The sequence below is a fragment of the Prinia subflava genome, chromosome 8, assembly GCF_021018805.1.
Source record: "Prinia subflava isolate CZ2003 ecotype Zambia chromosome 8, Cam_Psub_1.2, whole genome shotgun sequence".
Lineage (NCBI taxonomy): Eukaryota > Metazoa > Chordata > Aves > Passeriformes > Cisticolidae > Prinia > Prinia subflava.
Window position 1 is genome coordinate 5513872 of NC_086254.1, and position 13835 is coordinate 5527706.

Sequence of the window (13835 nt, forward strand, 5' to 3'; positions counted from 1 at the left end):
CCAGGAGGAATTCAACCCTCCAAGGCAGCCAGCGAGGGACACATGGCTCCCAACACCAGCAGGGCAGCAAAGCCCTCCCAGCCCTTGGTGCGCCTTCACTTCCCACCGGGCAGCACGGGCTGATGAGCCCGGACAAACGCAGGGCTGGCGGTGTCACCCACCCCGGGACCCGCTGTGGGCGGGAAGGGACCCCCGCGCCCCGCTAGTCCCGGCGGAGGGGCTGCGGAGGGAAACCCAGCGGGCTGGGACACACGGACCGGGACAGACGGACCGGGACAGACAGAGGGGAAGAGCGGCGGCCCCGGCCCTTCCGCCGGCGGCAGGAAGCAGGAAAGGAGCGGGCAGGGGCCGCGGGGAGCCCGGGCCGGTGGGAAGCTCGGTGGGTGCCCATCGTGGGGCTGTGGTGGAGGTGGCTCGGGATGGGGCATCCCCTTGCCCGCGGAGGGAGTCCCCCTGCCCATGGGATGGGAGGGATCCCCTTGCCCGCGGAGGGAGTCCCCCTGCCCATGGATGGGGGATCCCCTTGCCCGCGGAGGGAGTCCCCCTGTCCATGGATGGGGGATCCCCTTGCCCGCGGAGGGAGTCCCCCCGCCCGCTGTGCTCCCCCAGCCGCGGCGATGCCCCCGTGCTCACCGTGCAGGATTTTGGGCTGTTTGGCTCCAAAGAGGAATTAATTAGCACCCATATCAGCTTGGGTGGCTTATCCCCGGCTTCAGGGGCAGGCGCCATCCGTGGCTCAGTGTTGGACCCGGCAGTGCAGGGTTCAGGGTTGGAGCTGATGATCTTGGATGTCTTTCCCAGCTTTAATGATTCTATGAATTCCACTCTCCCATCTCCTCCACAGGTCTCTGCTCTTCTTCTGCTCTGTGGAGATGGTGGTGCTGCGGGCTGGGCTCTGCCCTGGCCTCACTGAAGACATGATCCAGCTTCTCAGGACCAATGGCATCAGGACGGGTAACAGGGTGGCACTGGGGTCTCGGGTTGGGGAACATCATCCCCTGTGAATTTGGTGGATCTGTATCATCCCACATCCTGGGAGGATGGTGGAGGAATATCCTTCTCTATCCTTCTTGCTGGATGTCTTCTGGGTCCTCGTGGGTGGATACAATGAGTAAGGAGTTCTCCAAAGGAGCAGGAAAGTGTAAGGACATTGTAAGACATCTCTGCAGAGGCTTATTGAGGATTGATCCATTCGGGTTTTTTATGGTATTTCAGGAGGGTTTGTGCCATTTTCCCTCTGAAAAATGCCCGACTTCCTGGAATGCTGCACCCTGGGCACACCCTGCCGTTAGAGGGGAAGGAAAAGGTTCTGGGCAGCTCTTAAGCAAAACATGGAAAATTTTTACTAGCTTCTCTCTGCTCTGTTTTTCAAGAGATGATTTGTTCTGTGATGAGTGATGGGGCTATCTCAGAGGACAAACTCTTCCACTCACAGTGTTGACAGAGGGCACAGACACTTGGCTTGTTGGTGCAGGTTTTGTCTAAGCTGGTTGTCTTCTGGTGTTTGTGGTCTGACCATGTTTGGCTTCCAACCCCTTGTCCCTCATTATTTGCAGTGGTGGACTTTGTGTCTTCAGACCTGGAGGACGTTGCCCAAAAGTGTTCCCTGTCTTACAAGGTAGAAGGGCCTGCTCCTAACTCCTGCTACATTAACCAGGGAGCTCAGAGCTGTTTGGCTCATGGACAAGGATGGCCTTGTCTGGGGGGCCCTTCTGCAGCAGTTGCTGGCTGTTGATTTGCAGATATCTCTCTGCCCCCAGGCGCTGGTGGCAGTCAGACGTGTGCTCCTGGCCCAGTTCTCTACCTTCCCTGCCAACGGAGCAGACCTCTACGAGGAGCTCAAGAGCTCCACTGCCATCCTGCCCACTGGCAGCCCAAGGTGGGCACCTCACCCACCCACCAGCTCTGCCTGGGGCTGGGTTTGCTGCACAAGGCTGTGGGTGCCAGCACAAGCTTTGAATTTCAGTCTCCGAACCATTCCCATGCACTTGTGTGCATTTGGGAAGGGGACTTTAAGGACAAGCGTCTGGGGACTGATGCCTCCCAGTGCCCCTGCCAGTGTGGTTGCAGGGGTGTTGATAATCCCACCCTGTGTCCATCCCACAGCCTGGACCAGCTGCTGGACTCGGGGCTGTACACGGGGGAGGTGACAGAGCTCATGGGAGCACCGGGCACTGGGAAGACACAGGTGAGTGGGGCAGAGGACAGGGGAGAGGACAGGTGGGGTGAAGATGGTGCCATCAGATGAAGCAGAGGGACATGTGAGGGCTGGCTGACACCCTGTCCCTGTCCCCCAGGTGTGCCTGGGCATTGCAGCCAGTGTGTCCCTGGGCCTCAAGCAGCACGTGCTGTTTCTCGACTCCACGGGGGGTTTCACTGCCTCCCGTCTCTGCCAGATGCTCCAAGCCCAGACTGAGGATGAGGAAGAGCAGGCAAGTTCCCCTGGAGCTGTCTCTCTGCTTGCTCTAAAACTCACTTTGCTGTCGCCTGCAAGAAACCCTAGAGATAGTTTGTCTTTCCAGCTCTGCCTTTGTCCTCATGGGGTTTTTGGAGTCCAAACCCTTCCTTCTGTGGCCTGGTGGGTGCCATGCTCAAGACAGACACTGCTTTTTGTTGTTTTCCTTGGGAGAAAGGAAGGACTTATAGGACTTGCAGGACTTTGCTCCCTGAGCTCAATCCCTGTTGCTTTTCCCATCAGTTCATTAGGGGCAATGATGTTAATGGGGTGAGGCAAATGTGGAAGATCAGGGTCCCCGGCTCCATGGCATGGTGTGAGTGCAGAGAGCTGGTGGCAGCTGGGGCAGGAGGAGTAGGACAAGCCCTGGGGAGACTGAGGCTGTGTTTATTCTGCAGCTGGAGGCCCTGCAGCGCATCCAGGTTGTCCGTGTGTTCAACATCTATGAGCTGCTGAGCGCCCTGCAGGAGCTGCGGGATCGCCTCTCCCAGCAGGTAGGAGAGAGCCTCTGGGCCCCTCTCCCTTCCCCAGAGCTGCAGGGAGGGCAGCTGGGTTGTGTGCCTGACCAGTGACTCCAGATTGCCTCATCCTGGGGGCACTGGAGCCTCTGTGCAGCTCACAGGCTCCAGACCTGCTGGATTTGTCACTCCACCTCGCACGCGGTGCCTCCTTGCAGGTGGTGAGCTCCATGGGACCTCTCAAGATGGTGCTGCTGGACTCAGTGTCGGCTGTGATTTCCCCTCTGCTGGGTGGCAGGCAGTCAGAGGGTGAGCTGGGTCACTGTGTGTGCCAGGGGGCTGCAGAGCTCTCTGCTCATCCTGCAGAGCCTCTTCCACCCACGTGTGCTGTGCTTGGAGTGAGGGCTGGGGCAGGACTGATGTGGATGTGACTGCTCCCAGCTTTTCCTTTGGGGCTGGATAAAAGGGGAGTCTGTTTGCAGGGTTAGGAGCACACCCTCCAGCTGGCTGTGGCCGTGCACACTCATGGCAGTGGTCTGAAACCCATCCAGGGGAGGCACTGGACTCTTTGCCTGTAAATTAAAACTTCTCTTACAGTGTCAGAAATTCATGATGGTTGCTGGCACAGTTTGCAGAGCTCTTTCTGCTGAAAGGACCATAAATCAGAAGTGAGGATATCAAGGATTCCCCTCAAACACCTCCCAGAGGGTCTTGCACAGCTGGGTGGCAGCCAGTGCTACCACAGCAGGTCTCATGACAGCCATGGGCTGTAGGAAATGAAGCTGTGAGCTGGAGAGATGGCTCCTGTGCCTGCTAAATCTACCTGGGCCAGCCTTGTCTGTAGCTCCTGGTGCTTTTGTAGAGTTTTTTGACCTTTATCCTTCTAAGATAGGAAAGGATGGGGAATGGTCCAGTGAAGGTGTTCATGAACACGAGTGCTGGTGCTGAATCCAGTGCTCATGGAAATCCAGATGTGAGCTGCTTCCAGGATGCACTTTGAGGGCTGATCCCCAAATGCTTTGTCCTGCTCCAGGTTTGGCCCTCATGATGCAGCTCTCCAAGGAGCTCAAGACCCTGGCCAGGGAGTTCAGCCTTGCTGTTGTGGTGAGTGTTGCTGTGCTTTGTCCTTCACGTGCTGGTGTGGTGAGGAGCCATGGGGAGGCTCTGGAGCCTGTGGGAGAGGGGACCCTGCTCTCAGCTAAGCAGGAGCCAGAGGCCTGAACCCCCAGTGCCCTGCTCCTGCCATCTCTGCAGCCTGCAGATGTGTTGTTCCAAGCATGGGGCAAGACCTGATGTGCTGCCTCCTGCTCTTGCTGTCCTGAGCCATTCACTGGATTGAGCAAGGCAGAGTTAAGTGCAGGCAGGTGGAAAGGCTGGTTGTGTTTATTTTTGATATAATACCATTCATTTAAGGGGCTGGCCAGCTTCCTGGGTAACCTCTTGGTCACCTTGCAGGAACTGCAGGGCATTGCATCATCCCACAGGAGCTGGAAAGGGCCCTGCTCTAGCCTTCCCCAGCTCTTGGCCAAGCAATTGCATTTGCCAATGCACCAGACAGGTGGATGGGACCACAATTAATGTGTCTGAACAGGGAAGGCCACACCAGAAGATGGTGGTCTGCAGAGCCTGGCACTGGAAGATGTTGAGACAGTCCTGCCCTTCATTCTGATGAAGTGACAAGGACAGCATGTCTGGAAGGACACTTGAGGCCCCAAGTTACTTTGTGGTCACTTCAGCACCGGGAGTGATGCAGCTTGAGATATCAGTGAACTCCCTGAATACTGCTGTGGGGCAATTACCTGGGCTGTGTTCAGAGGAGCTGAAGGAGGGCTCAGGATGGAGCAGCAAAAACCTTCCTAGAAGTAACAGCCTGGCCAGGATTTCCTGGTGACCTCCAGTGTTCCACTACAGCGAGTGGCACTGCTTTTCCCAGGCACTGATAAGTCTGTTTGTGCTGCAGGTGACCAACCAGGTGACAAGGGACAGCAGCACTGGCCTGCTGAAGCCAGCCCTCGGCCGCTCCTGGAGTTTCGTGCCCAGCACCCGGGTGCTGCTGGAGAGCAAAGAAGCCTCGTGGGACAAAGCCAGCACACGGCGTGCTGCTTCCCTGGCAAAGTCACCCCGGCAGGTGAGGCTCCCTGGATCCACCCCTTGGGAATGCAGGAGCACCTCTGGGACTGGCCCTGGCTCCTGTGGGGGAGTGGGGCAGGACCCAGCCTCGCTGGGTGGGCTCTGGCAGTGGGAGAGGAGCTGGTGCAGCCTGGCTGGCTGCTGCAGAAGGGAAGAGCATCTGTTCCCAGCAGCCTGGGCTGGTGTTTGTAGGCAGGATAAATGAGTGGCAACCACAGGTCACTGTGTTCTTGGTGTTGGTGTCACTCTCCTGATGGTGTGTGGGCAGTGGGTCTGTGGAAATGGCTCTGACACCTTCAGAGGTGACTTCAGCTTGAGGCAGCACTGCTCCTGGCTCTGAGCCTGCTCTGCTGCTTGATCCAAACAAATTTGGGTATGGTGGTGTGCTAGGCAGCGAAATGCGTCCTGGATGTGCTAAATAATGGTGTGTCTGGGGATGTCTCAGAGCAAGATGTTCTTTCTTTGCTAAATTGCATTGTCTATTTGTATCTCGGCATTCAGCAGACCCAGTTAAAACAGGGGCACCAGCAGAAGGAAATCTTCAGGGGGATGTAACTGGGATTTTTGGCTCTGAGACAGGAGGTGGAGTGATGTAGGGTCCAACAGTGTGAGGATAAGCTTTGCTCTGTTCCACCTTGCAGCCGACAGGGATCCAGGTGGAGCTGGACATTGGAAATGGTGATGTGCTGGAACCGAGCCTGGTGACGCCCACACAGGGACTCTGATGGGATGGAAAAACAAATGTCACAAGGTTCAAGGGAGCTGCACAAAAGCAGGCAAGCACTGAAGGTTTTACAAATTGGCTGAGAGTCCTGCAGCCCTGGGAAGGACCAATGTGAAAAATCTCTTGTTCTTCTTCCCCATGGAAAAACAGTGTGGGGCTCCCTGCAGAACTGTGTGCCCAGCAGATGCTGCCTGCAGCAGCTGGGCTGTGAGGGCAGCAGGACTGCCAGGTCCTGCCCTCTGCTGCAGGCTTGTCTTCACCCCCCAGAGCCAGCCCTGTCCTCAGGTGTTGTTTGGGATCAGCTTTGTCCTTGTCCCTGCACAACCCCACAGCTCCCCGTGCTGGTTTTGTTCCCCCCGTGGCTCACTGGCTCCTGGAGTTCTGAACATCCTCAGGCCCACAGTGGGCTTGGTTCAGAAATAAAAGGAAAAAAGCTGTTGCTGTGGTTGTTGAGAGCTGGAATTCAATTAATGATAGCTGCTCTGAACTTAATTAAAATGTTGAGCAGGGCTATGCTGGGACAGGCTGCTGATGAGCAGGAACATAATGAGATGCTTGATCTTCCCTTCTCCCCAGAGTAACACCAGGCCCTGTGGGGACCTGCTGGTGTTTTTGGGGCACAGCTGGATTGTGTAAAGGCTTGCTGATAACTGATGGAGGTTCTGATCTGGATCAGCTGAGGCAGATGGGTCCTGGCTGGCACCAGCTGGCCCTGCTTGATGCTCAAGGACCTATTCAATTGCATGTGGTGATGTTTAAAATAATCTTGCTGTGCTCCAGCGCTTTCCAGCTGCTCCTGCCTGCTCTTGGCAACCTCCTGAGGAGAGGGGAGGCTCGGATGTGGAGTTTGCTCTTGATCCCAGATGTCTCAGATATTCTCAGTTTGAGAGACCTCCTTGGCAGGTGAGCTGAGGTATGGTTTGCACTTCAAGATAGCTGATGGAGAATTTGGGAGATGGGACTAATTAGGGCATGCTCATTAAACTAATAACACAGCAGCACAGCTCCGGAGCCCTCCAAGGCTGTGTTTGGCACATTAAATACATAATTTTTACTGAAAACTTTTCAAAGTTGTGTATTTATTTGCATTTCTTGGCTCTCCAAGCTCAGGAGGTGAGGTCTGGCTTCAGGGATTGCAGCCTGCTTGGTTGGGGTGAGGAGGAAGAGGATGGTTTTCCCATCTGCTGGAGACCTGTGCTGACGTGGCTGGAACGTACAAGCAGAAATTTACCTTATTAGCTAATTTCTTGTTAGTTAATTCCTTGCTAGCTCCACTCTTGGAGCTGTGAATAAAGGGGTGGTACACGCACATTTCAATTTCTAATTCGTCTCTCTGCCTGAGGTTTTGTAAGGGAAGCAAAGCTCTTGTGGGGGAGTGTGGTGCAGGAAAAAGCCAAATAGAAACCTCTGGGGTTATATTTGAACCAAGAGGGCTTTCCAGATGTTTCCTTCCCCTAACCAGCAGGATGAGAAGAGGAACAACGTGCTTTGAACCCTCATTAGAGTCAGCATGAGACTAACCCTGTGTGCATCTTCCCTGTGATCCCTGAGAAATGACAGAAGAAATTCCACCCTTGTAGCAGTCACCAGGGAGTCACGGGGTGGTGACTCAACAGGGACACTGCCAGTCTGTCAGGAAAGGTGATGGTGTGAAGTCTGGGCCCCTTCAAAGCCTCCCATCCCAGCTCTCATTGGCATAATCGTGACTGAGGGGAATTTTCTCTCCTTGCCATTCAGCTAATTGCAGCTGTGGGAGGTTTTTCCCTTTTGGGAAACATCATGGAAGGTTGTGATGTGATTTGGGGGCTGGTGGGTTTTGTGTGGCAGCTCTTCTGCTCCCGGGTGTGCTCCGAGGTCACAGGGTGTCCTGAATTTCTGGCTGTGTTGCTGCAGGGAAGGTGTCACTGTGGGTGCTGGCTATGCACAGTATGGGGACAGCAGGAGCGTTCAGGTCATGGGAATCTCTTACCCCAGCTGGAAAAACTTGACTTCCTACTCAAGCTCATTTGCCCTAAATTTGCATAGTAAAATCAGGCTGAAAGGAATTTCTGACCTAAATATGCTCATTCAGCCTTTCCCCTCCATGCTTAGGCAGGCACTCCTGCAGCTCTGTGATGCAGGGCTTGGGATGTCCTTTCCCCCTGCCTCTTCCCCATGCCCAAAACAGCTGGAAAACCCCTGGAAAGGCTTGGAGCAGGGCAGTGAGTCCCAGGGCAGGCAGGGCACCTCGCACTCCCAGCAGCAGGGATGCTTTTTGGCACTAAGGGCTTATTTGCCCTTGACACATATAAAATACTCATATAAATGTGTGTCTACACGCATTGAGTGCATGTATGTGTGTACGTGTATAGGGATGGGTGTCCGTGTCTCTGTCCACCTGGCTGTGTGTCTGCCTCTGTATCTCAGGATGAGGGGGTTCAAGCTGTGCCAGGGGAGGTTCAGGTTACGTTCAGGGACGTTAGGAGGAAAAAAGGGTGATTAAACATTGGAATGGGCGGCCCGGGGCGGTGGTGGAGTCACCATCCGTGGGATGGTCAAGGAATGACTGGACTCCGGTGTGGTCGATGAGATGTATTCCATCCCGATTGATTCTGTCATCTTTCGGTGTATGCTCACTTCCCGTGCAATCCCGATAAGCCCCGTGCGCCCCCCAGGGACTCCCCCGGCGCACAGGGAACCCCGCAGTGTCCCCTCCTCCTCCTCTCCCCCATCCTGCCGGGGCGGGTCTCGAACCTGCAAACCTCGGAGCCGCCGCGGGCGGCGCTGCCCTCCCGGCCCGCTGAGGACGGCGCGGAGTCCTCCTGGCCGCCAGGGGGCGTTGCTGCCCCGCCCGGCGCCCCTGGGGCCGCTCCGGCCGCCGGGCCCCGCGGGCAGTTGCCATAGCGCCGCTGCCGCCGAGCGCCGGCACCGGGACGGGACCGCCCGCTCCAGGCCCGCCGGCCTCGCCGCCACCAGGGAGCAGCTCCTCGGGGGAAAGGTGAGGCGATTTGGGCGCTGCTGGCGTCGGGGGGCTGCCAGCTGTGAGGGCTCGGGGGGAGTGCTGGGTGTGTGTGAGGCTGACAGGATTTCGGGGGTGGGGCACAGAGGGGAGCTGGCAGGTTTGGGGAGTGTAGAGCATTGGGGTACAGAGGGGGCTGGCACGTTTGGGGACGTGTGTGAGGCTTTTGGAGAAGCTGCCGGGGTTTGGGGCAGTGAGGATACTGCCAGGGTTTGGGGCAGTGAGGATACTGCCGGGTTTGGGGATGTGTGTGAGGCTTTGAGGGTGCTGCCAAGGTTTGGGGCTGTGGTGCAATGGGGGCTGCAGGGTAGAGAAGGGTGGATGGGGCAGGTAAATGTGGGGTCCACGAGGCTGTAGAGTTGTCACTGAGGGTTATCCAGGGGCTGTGGGGTGAGGGAATGGCACTGGATCGGGGTGTTGGCACGTGTAGAGGGACAGAGGGCAGGAGGGGCTGCCAGGACTTGGGGGGCACAGGACAGGGTACAGGCTGCTGGGAGTGGGACAGGTTTCGTTTTGGGGAGATGGGGTCAAGGGGCTCCCTCACAGGGGGAGTGGAACTCTGGTGCAGCCTCTTTTTTCATGTTTAAAAGTGGTGAGCAACTCTTCCCGTTCTGAGTTCTGCTCCCAAAGGGCCTCTGAGGTTCAGTAGGTTATTCCGCTCAAATTGCTGTGAGAGCTGAGGAATTCTGGATAAGCACCAGCCTTCTTTAGAGGTCTCTGCTTAAATTATTGTCTCTTTGGTGTTAAGTGTAATTTCGTGTTAAGGATGCAAATTATTTCTTTCTCTGCTCCAAACTGGGGGTGTACTGCAAAGTGAAAGCTGAGCAAGCCCTTCTTTCGCTGCGGAAAGCAAAAGTTGTTTGAGAAAATACAAGTCCTCGAGTGTCCTTCCAAGCAGTTTGTTCCTGTAAAGAAGGTCAAGGTGTTTCCTGTGGGGAAAGTATTGACTCATCCTCTGCTTTCTGAGCAGTATTTTGGTGTCTGCAGGTTAATAAATGTCAGCTCTGCAGTGAGAACAGGGTCCTGGGAGCCTCCTCAGGTTAAAAGGCTGAGGATGGGCAGGCTCAGTGTTTGCCCCTGTGATAAAGAACCAGTTGCTCTCCAGAAAAACCTCCGGTGTTTTCCAGCACTGCAAGGGCAGCCGGGCGTGCTTAGTCAAGTGTAGCGTTAAGGGTAGATAGGAACGGTTTAATTTTATGCTTCTTGGATTAGGCTGTGCTCAGGGTAATGTTTAATTGGCTGAGACTGAAGGGGTTCATTTGTGTGTTTCATTTGAGCTCACTTCCTCCTCTCTGACACACGGCGTGTCTTCAGTGGTGAGCACAGGACACAGCTTCAAATGTTGGTTTGAGAGAGCTGTTCCACGGCAGTGCAGGGACCTGTGGCAGTTTTCTGTTCTTTCTAACCTCACTGTGGAGCTGGTGAAGAACTTAGTGGATGTACAAGAAGCTTTTTTAGCTCTCTGTATCATTAGGATGGGAGATATGTGTCCATTTGAAGTTGGTGTTTTGTTGTGTTTACGCTGTGGTGGGTTGTACTTCAACACTTTGAAGCTCTTATTTTAAAACAGATGATCATTAAGGCATATACATGATTGCATAAACCCAAAGAGTTTTAATCCTTTGTTTTCCCACTGTTCCCTCATTTCTCCAGAGCTGAGAAGTGGAGCAGAAAGCTCTGGTGAGCTTTAACTGTTTCTTACAAATTCCAGATCCTTGGGTTTACCTACCTCCATCCATCAAATACTGAATCTCAAAACCTTTGTGCCCACAGTGACAGGAAGGGGCATCTTGTAATCTTTCTCTGTAATCACAATTGTTTTTGGTGGCACAATTGGGTGTAATGAACCAAAACCATCACCTTTGGCTGCTGTGTTTGCCTGGGAATCCTGGAGCAGAGTGACCCAGCTGCAGCACTCTGTGACTGCACATCCACTCAGCTGGAGCAGCTGAACCTTTAATTAAAGGCTGATTGCCTGGACGGTGGTGCTCATGGGTTAATGCTTAATTGCTCATGTTTTTGCTGAATTGGAATAGTTTTGAAGGCATCACGTAAGTGTTGTGTTTAATTGTAGGGTGGAAAAAGTAGGGTGGCTTTCAGCGAGGCTCAGTCTTTCTCACTGTCAGGTACCATGTGATTTGGCTCCTGAAATGAGAGCTGAATGCACTACTCTGCACTGAGGGTACAAAAGAATCATGTATATGAGTTTTTGGGAGGTTAGTGGTCACTAGTTGAGTTTGTGACTGAAATCTGTCTTCTTCACATCTTCAGTTTTCTCTTTATTGTTGTTGACCTCGGTGTGGGTTTGTGTTGTTTAGTTTGTTTGTTAAATGGTGTCATTTTCACTTCTTGTGCAACTTTGCACCACGGTTTGTTGTTAATAGCAACTGAGATTGTAAACTCTTCAATTAGGCTGCAGCATGATCTGAGCTGAGCTGCCAGTGCTGTTATTAAACCTGGCGTTTGGACTTTGAACCACATTTTGCCTGGAGGGGTGGGAGCAGATTTCCACGCTCTGCTCTGTGCTCTGCTCTCCTCTGGCTCTCCAGGGCCGGCTTGGAGGGGGCAGTGGAGCTGGGCAGGCGGTGTCTGACCCAGCACTGCTGTTTGTGTCCTCAGGTCTGGCTGGCTAAAATGCTCTCCTCACCTAGGGCGTGTTGGTTTCACTGTAGGAAAAAGGATGTTTAATTAGGGTTAGGCTACTTCCCTGTCCCTTACAGTGGGTTTTCATAGGATGTGGAATCATAGAGTGGATTGGGTTGGAAGGAACTTAAAGATCACCTAATTAAAGATCCCCTGGCTCCATCTCTTCTAAACCTTCTGACCTGTCCTGATCTGAGGATAAGAAATCAAAATATATTGAACCAAGCTCTTGTGCCTAAAGAAACATGCTGTGAGCAGCAGGATAATGAGAATTTCAGAAAAGTCTGTGCATGTGGCCCTTTTTTGGACACAGCTGTGTGTGACCTGCTGCTGAGCAGGGAGAGGACCTCTGAGTACCTGGGAGTTAAAAGAAGTTGGAGCTGAGAGTTCCAGCTCTGGCTACAGACATCAGCCAGCTTCACCTGGGTATTGGTGCAGTCTGGATGCCCGAGTCTGAGCTCTGGAGGAGGTGCAGCCAGAGCCCTGCTGAGGCCTCTGGTGCTGCTGTGCACTGCCTGTGCCTTGTGCTCTGCCCTTCCACGTATTTACCTGCAGCAAATGTTCCCCCAGCCCTCCCCTGATTGTGAAACCCCAGCCTGGCTCCCCAGAGTCATTCCAGTCATTCTCCCTGACAATCCCTGTCTGTGGTTCCCCACCAAGCCTGTTTTCCTCCCCTCCCCAGGGACTGTTCTTGCAGAAGCTGGGATTGGGAGTGTGAGCTCCCCTGGCGTTCAGGGAGCAGGGAATGCTTTGCAGGGATCAGTAAGTGGAATCTCTGTTTCACAGGTGGGGACAATCCCGTCACTGCTGGGCTGATGTCAGGACCAGGACTCACCTACATGCAAAGGTTTCTAAGCCCCTGCTGGTAGGTGCCTCTAAAGTTGATTATTTAGTCTTCAAACAACATTGCAAGGTTGAAAAATTACCCTCTCCTTGAAGAAACCAGGAGTATGACTGTCAGATTCAGAATTCAGATTTTGTATTAAGTTTTTCCTTCTTTCTCAGCCGGTTTCCTCAGGACTGAGATGCCTTATTCTAACCTCTGAAAGGCCTTTTTGCCTTGTTAAATTTATGCTCCCATAAGGGCCTTTCTTTAGAAAGAATTGTTGTTCTGAGATGCTGTTAATTCTTCTCAGTGTCTATAAAATCTACAACTTCTTCATTTTAATTGCTCTTGAGGTTTTCAGTTTACTCAAAAATATTAATCAAGCTTCTTTCTCTAATGCCCTCTGCCTCCTCTGCCAAATAGTCTTGGAATAGGAATTTCCACATTTTATTTCGGTGGAGACTAAAATATTCATTAAACATCAGCTTTTTTTAATGCTGCCACCTTTTTATTTATATTCAGGAGGTTGTGGGATGTGCTTATAAGAATATACTTAAGGAGCATATGCTTTGAATCTTTTAGTTTAGGCTGATGTTAAGTGAGATTTGAAACTCATTAAATGTAATTTAAATTTAAAATACACTCTATTGGGAGTAGCTTGTTGCGTGGTAACCTCTGCTGCAAGAAGGATGGTTCCTTTGGGCATTATATATTCTATATATACACATGGATGATTTCAAATTGCAGTGTCACAAGTGGCATCACCGAATCCACACCACTTAAGCTTTTATTTGCTCATCCTCAAACGAGTGAGGAACTGCATCCCACAGAATTCTGGACTGAAAGTGATGTGATGCTGCTTTTTATTGATGTCAAAATGCCTTGCTCAGAGCAGAGCTGGCACCAGAGGGTGGCTGCCAGGCGTCCTTCCCCCAGCGTCACTCAGAGGAGCAGTTCCTGTGTTTGAGGTCATCCTCCACGAGGTTGCATCACACATTCATAAATTTGCTTCCATGGAAGTGTTGGTGCTTCCCAGGACTTTGCCTGGGCCATGAGTACTTGGAAAACTGCCCAGCAGAGCTGTCCCTGGCCGTGGAGGGTGATGAGCAGCAGTTTCATGCTCTGCTGTAGCTTGGTGTTAAAATAATCGTGGCCAGGCTGGAAACACAACTGAGCAATTCCTTCCCTGTGGGATTACCTTTGAATTTGTTTTATATGTCTCTTAAAAATGAGATTTTATTCACCTGCTAGAATAGATTTCTTTATAGACACTTGAATTTGATAATCTGAGGACAAACAGGGCTCTGAGTTCCTGAATGTTTTTTTAAATGGCAAATTAATGGTTAAAAGAAGGGAAATCTCTGTTTAGATTAACAAAATAACTTTTTTCTTACTGAATCCTTGAACCTCTTCCTATATATGTGCCCAGCAGTCTGGGCTAGCAGCAGAGACGGATAGAATGTCGAGCTTGATAGATTGTTGGAGCTGGTTTTTGGTAGTTAAACAATAATGGAGCTGTTGTGTGCTCACAGGGAAACACTGAGCTCTGTGTGCAGACTTCAGCCTGGAGAAAGTTCCAATTGTTCCAGAGAAGGGCGAGT

The 13835-nt window shown here is 52.7% G+C and overlaps 2 protein-coding genes across 8 annotated transcripts in view; both read left to right on the top strand.

Moving 5' to 3' along the window:
• Window positions 1-245: 245 nt before the first annotated feature.
• Window positions 246-7091, top strand: RAD51D (RAD51 paralog D). 5 transcript variants are annotated; one of them, XR_010081040.1, is made up of 12 exons: window positions 248-379; window positions 845-954; window positions 1557-1618; window positions 1761-1879; window positions 2107-2188; window positions 2298-2432; window positions 2854-2949; window positions 3132-3222; window positions 3947-4017; window positions 4874-5041; window positions 5685-6670; window positions 6873-7091. XR_010081040.1 is itself a non-coding variant. In XM_063402523.1 (11 exons), exons 2-11 carry the CDS (start codon window positions 873-875, stop codon window positions 5766-5768), a joined length of 990 nt encoding a protein of 329 aa, XP_063258593.1. In that variant the 5' UTR covers window positions 248-379; window positions 845-872; the 3' UTR covers window positions 5769-6828. The 5 variants fall into 5 exon arrangements, 2 of the variants coding, with proteins under 2 accessions (XP_063258595.1, XP_063258593.1); XR_010081041.1 differs by having other exon boundaries at window positions 6878-7091; XR_010081042.1 differs by lacking the exon at window positions 6873-7091 and having other exon boundaries at window positions 5685-5819; window positions 6548-6828.
• Window positions 7092-8608: 1517 nt separating this feature from the next.
• Window positions 8609-13835, top strand: part of RFFL (ring finger and FYVE like domain containing E3 ubiquitin protein ligase) — a 29491-nt gene continuing 24264 nt past the window's right edge. For 2 of the 3 annotated variants that reach the window (XM_063402518.1, XM_063402519.1), the window contains exons 1-2: window positions 8609-8744; window positions 12195-12273. In XM_063402518.1, the coding sequence (XP_063258588.1) occupies window positions 12224-12273 (50 nt within the window). In that variant the 5' untranslated portion in view covers window positions 8609-8744; window positions 12195-12223. The remainder of the gene's footprint in view (window positions 8745-12194; window positions 12274-13835) is intronic. The other variant, XM_063402522.1, reaches the window with a different exon arrangement.

Excerpts from the sequence above, each read along its gene's own strand:
- RAD51D (XM_063402523.1), top strand. The coding sequence starts at position 873 with ATGGTGGTGCTGCGGGCTGGGCTCTGCCCTGGCCTCACTGAAGACATG. Across the intron at positions 2,433-2,853 it reads CTGAGGATGAGGAAGAGCAG|CTGGAGGCCCTGCAGCGCAT; the intron begins GCAAGTTCCCCT and ends TTTATTCTGCAG. Across the intron at positions 5,042-5,684 it reads TGGCAAAGTCACCCCGGCAG|CCGACAGGGATCCAGGTGGA; the intron begins GTGAGGCTCCCT and ends TCCACCTTGCAG.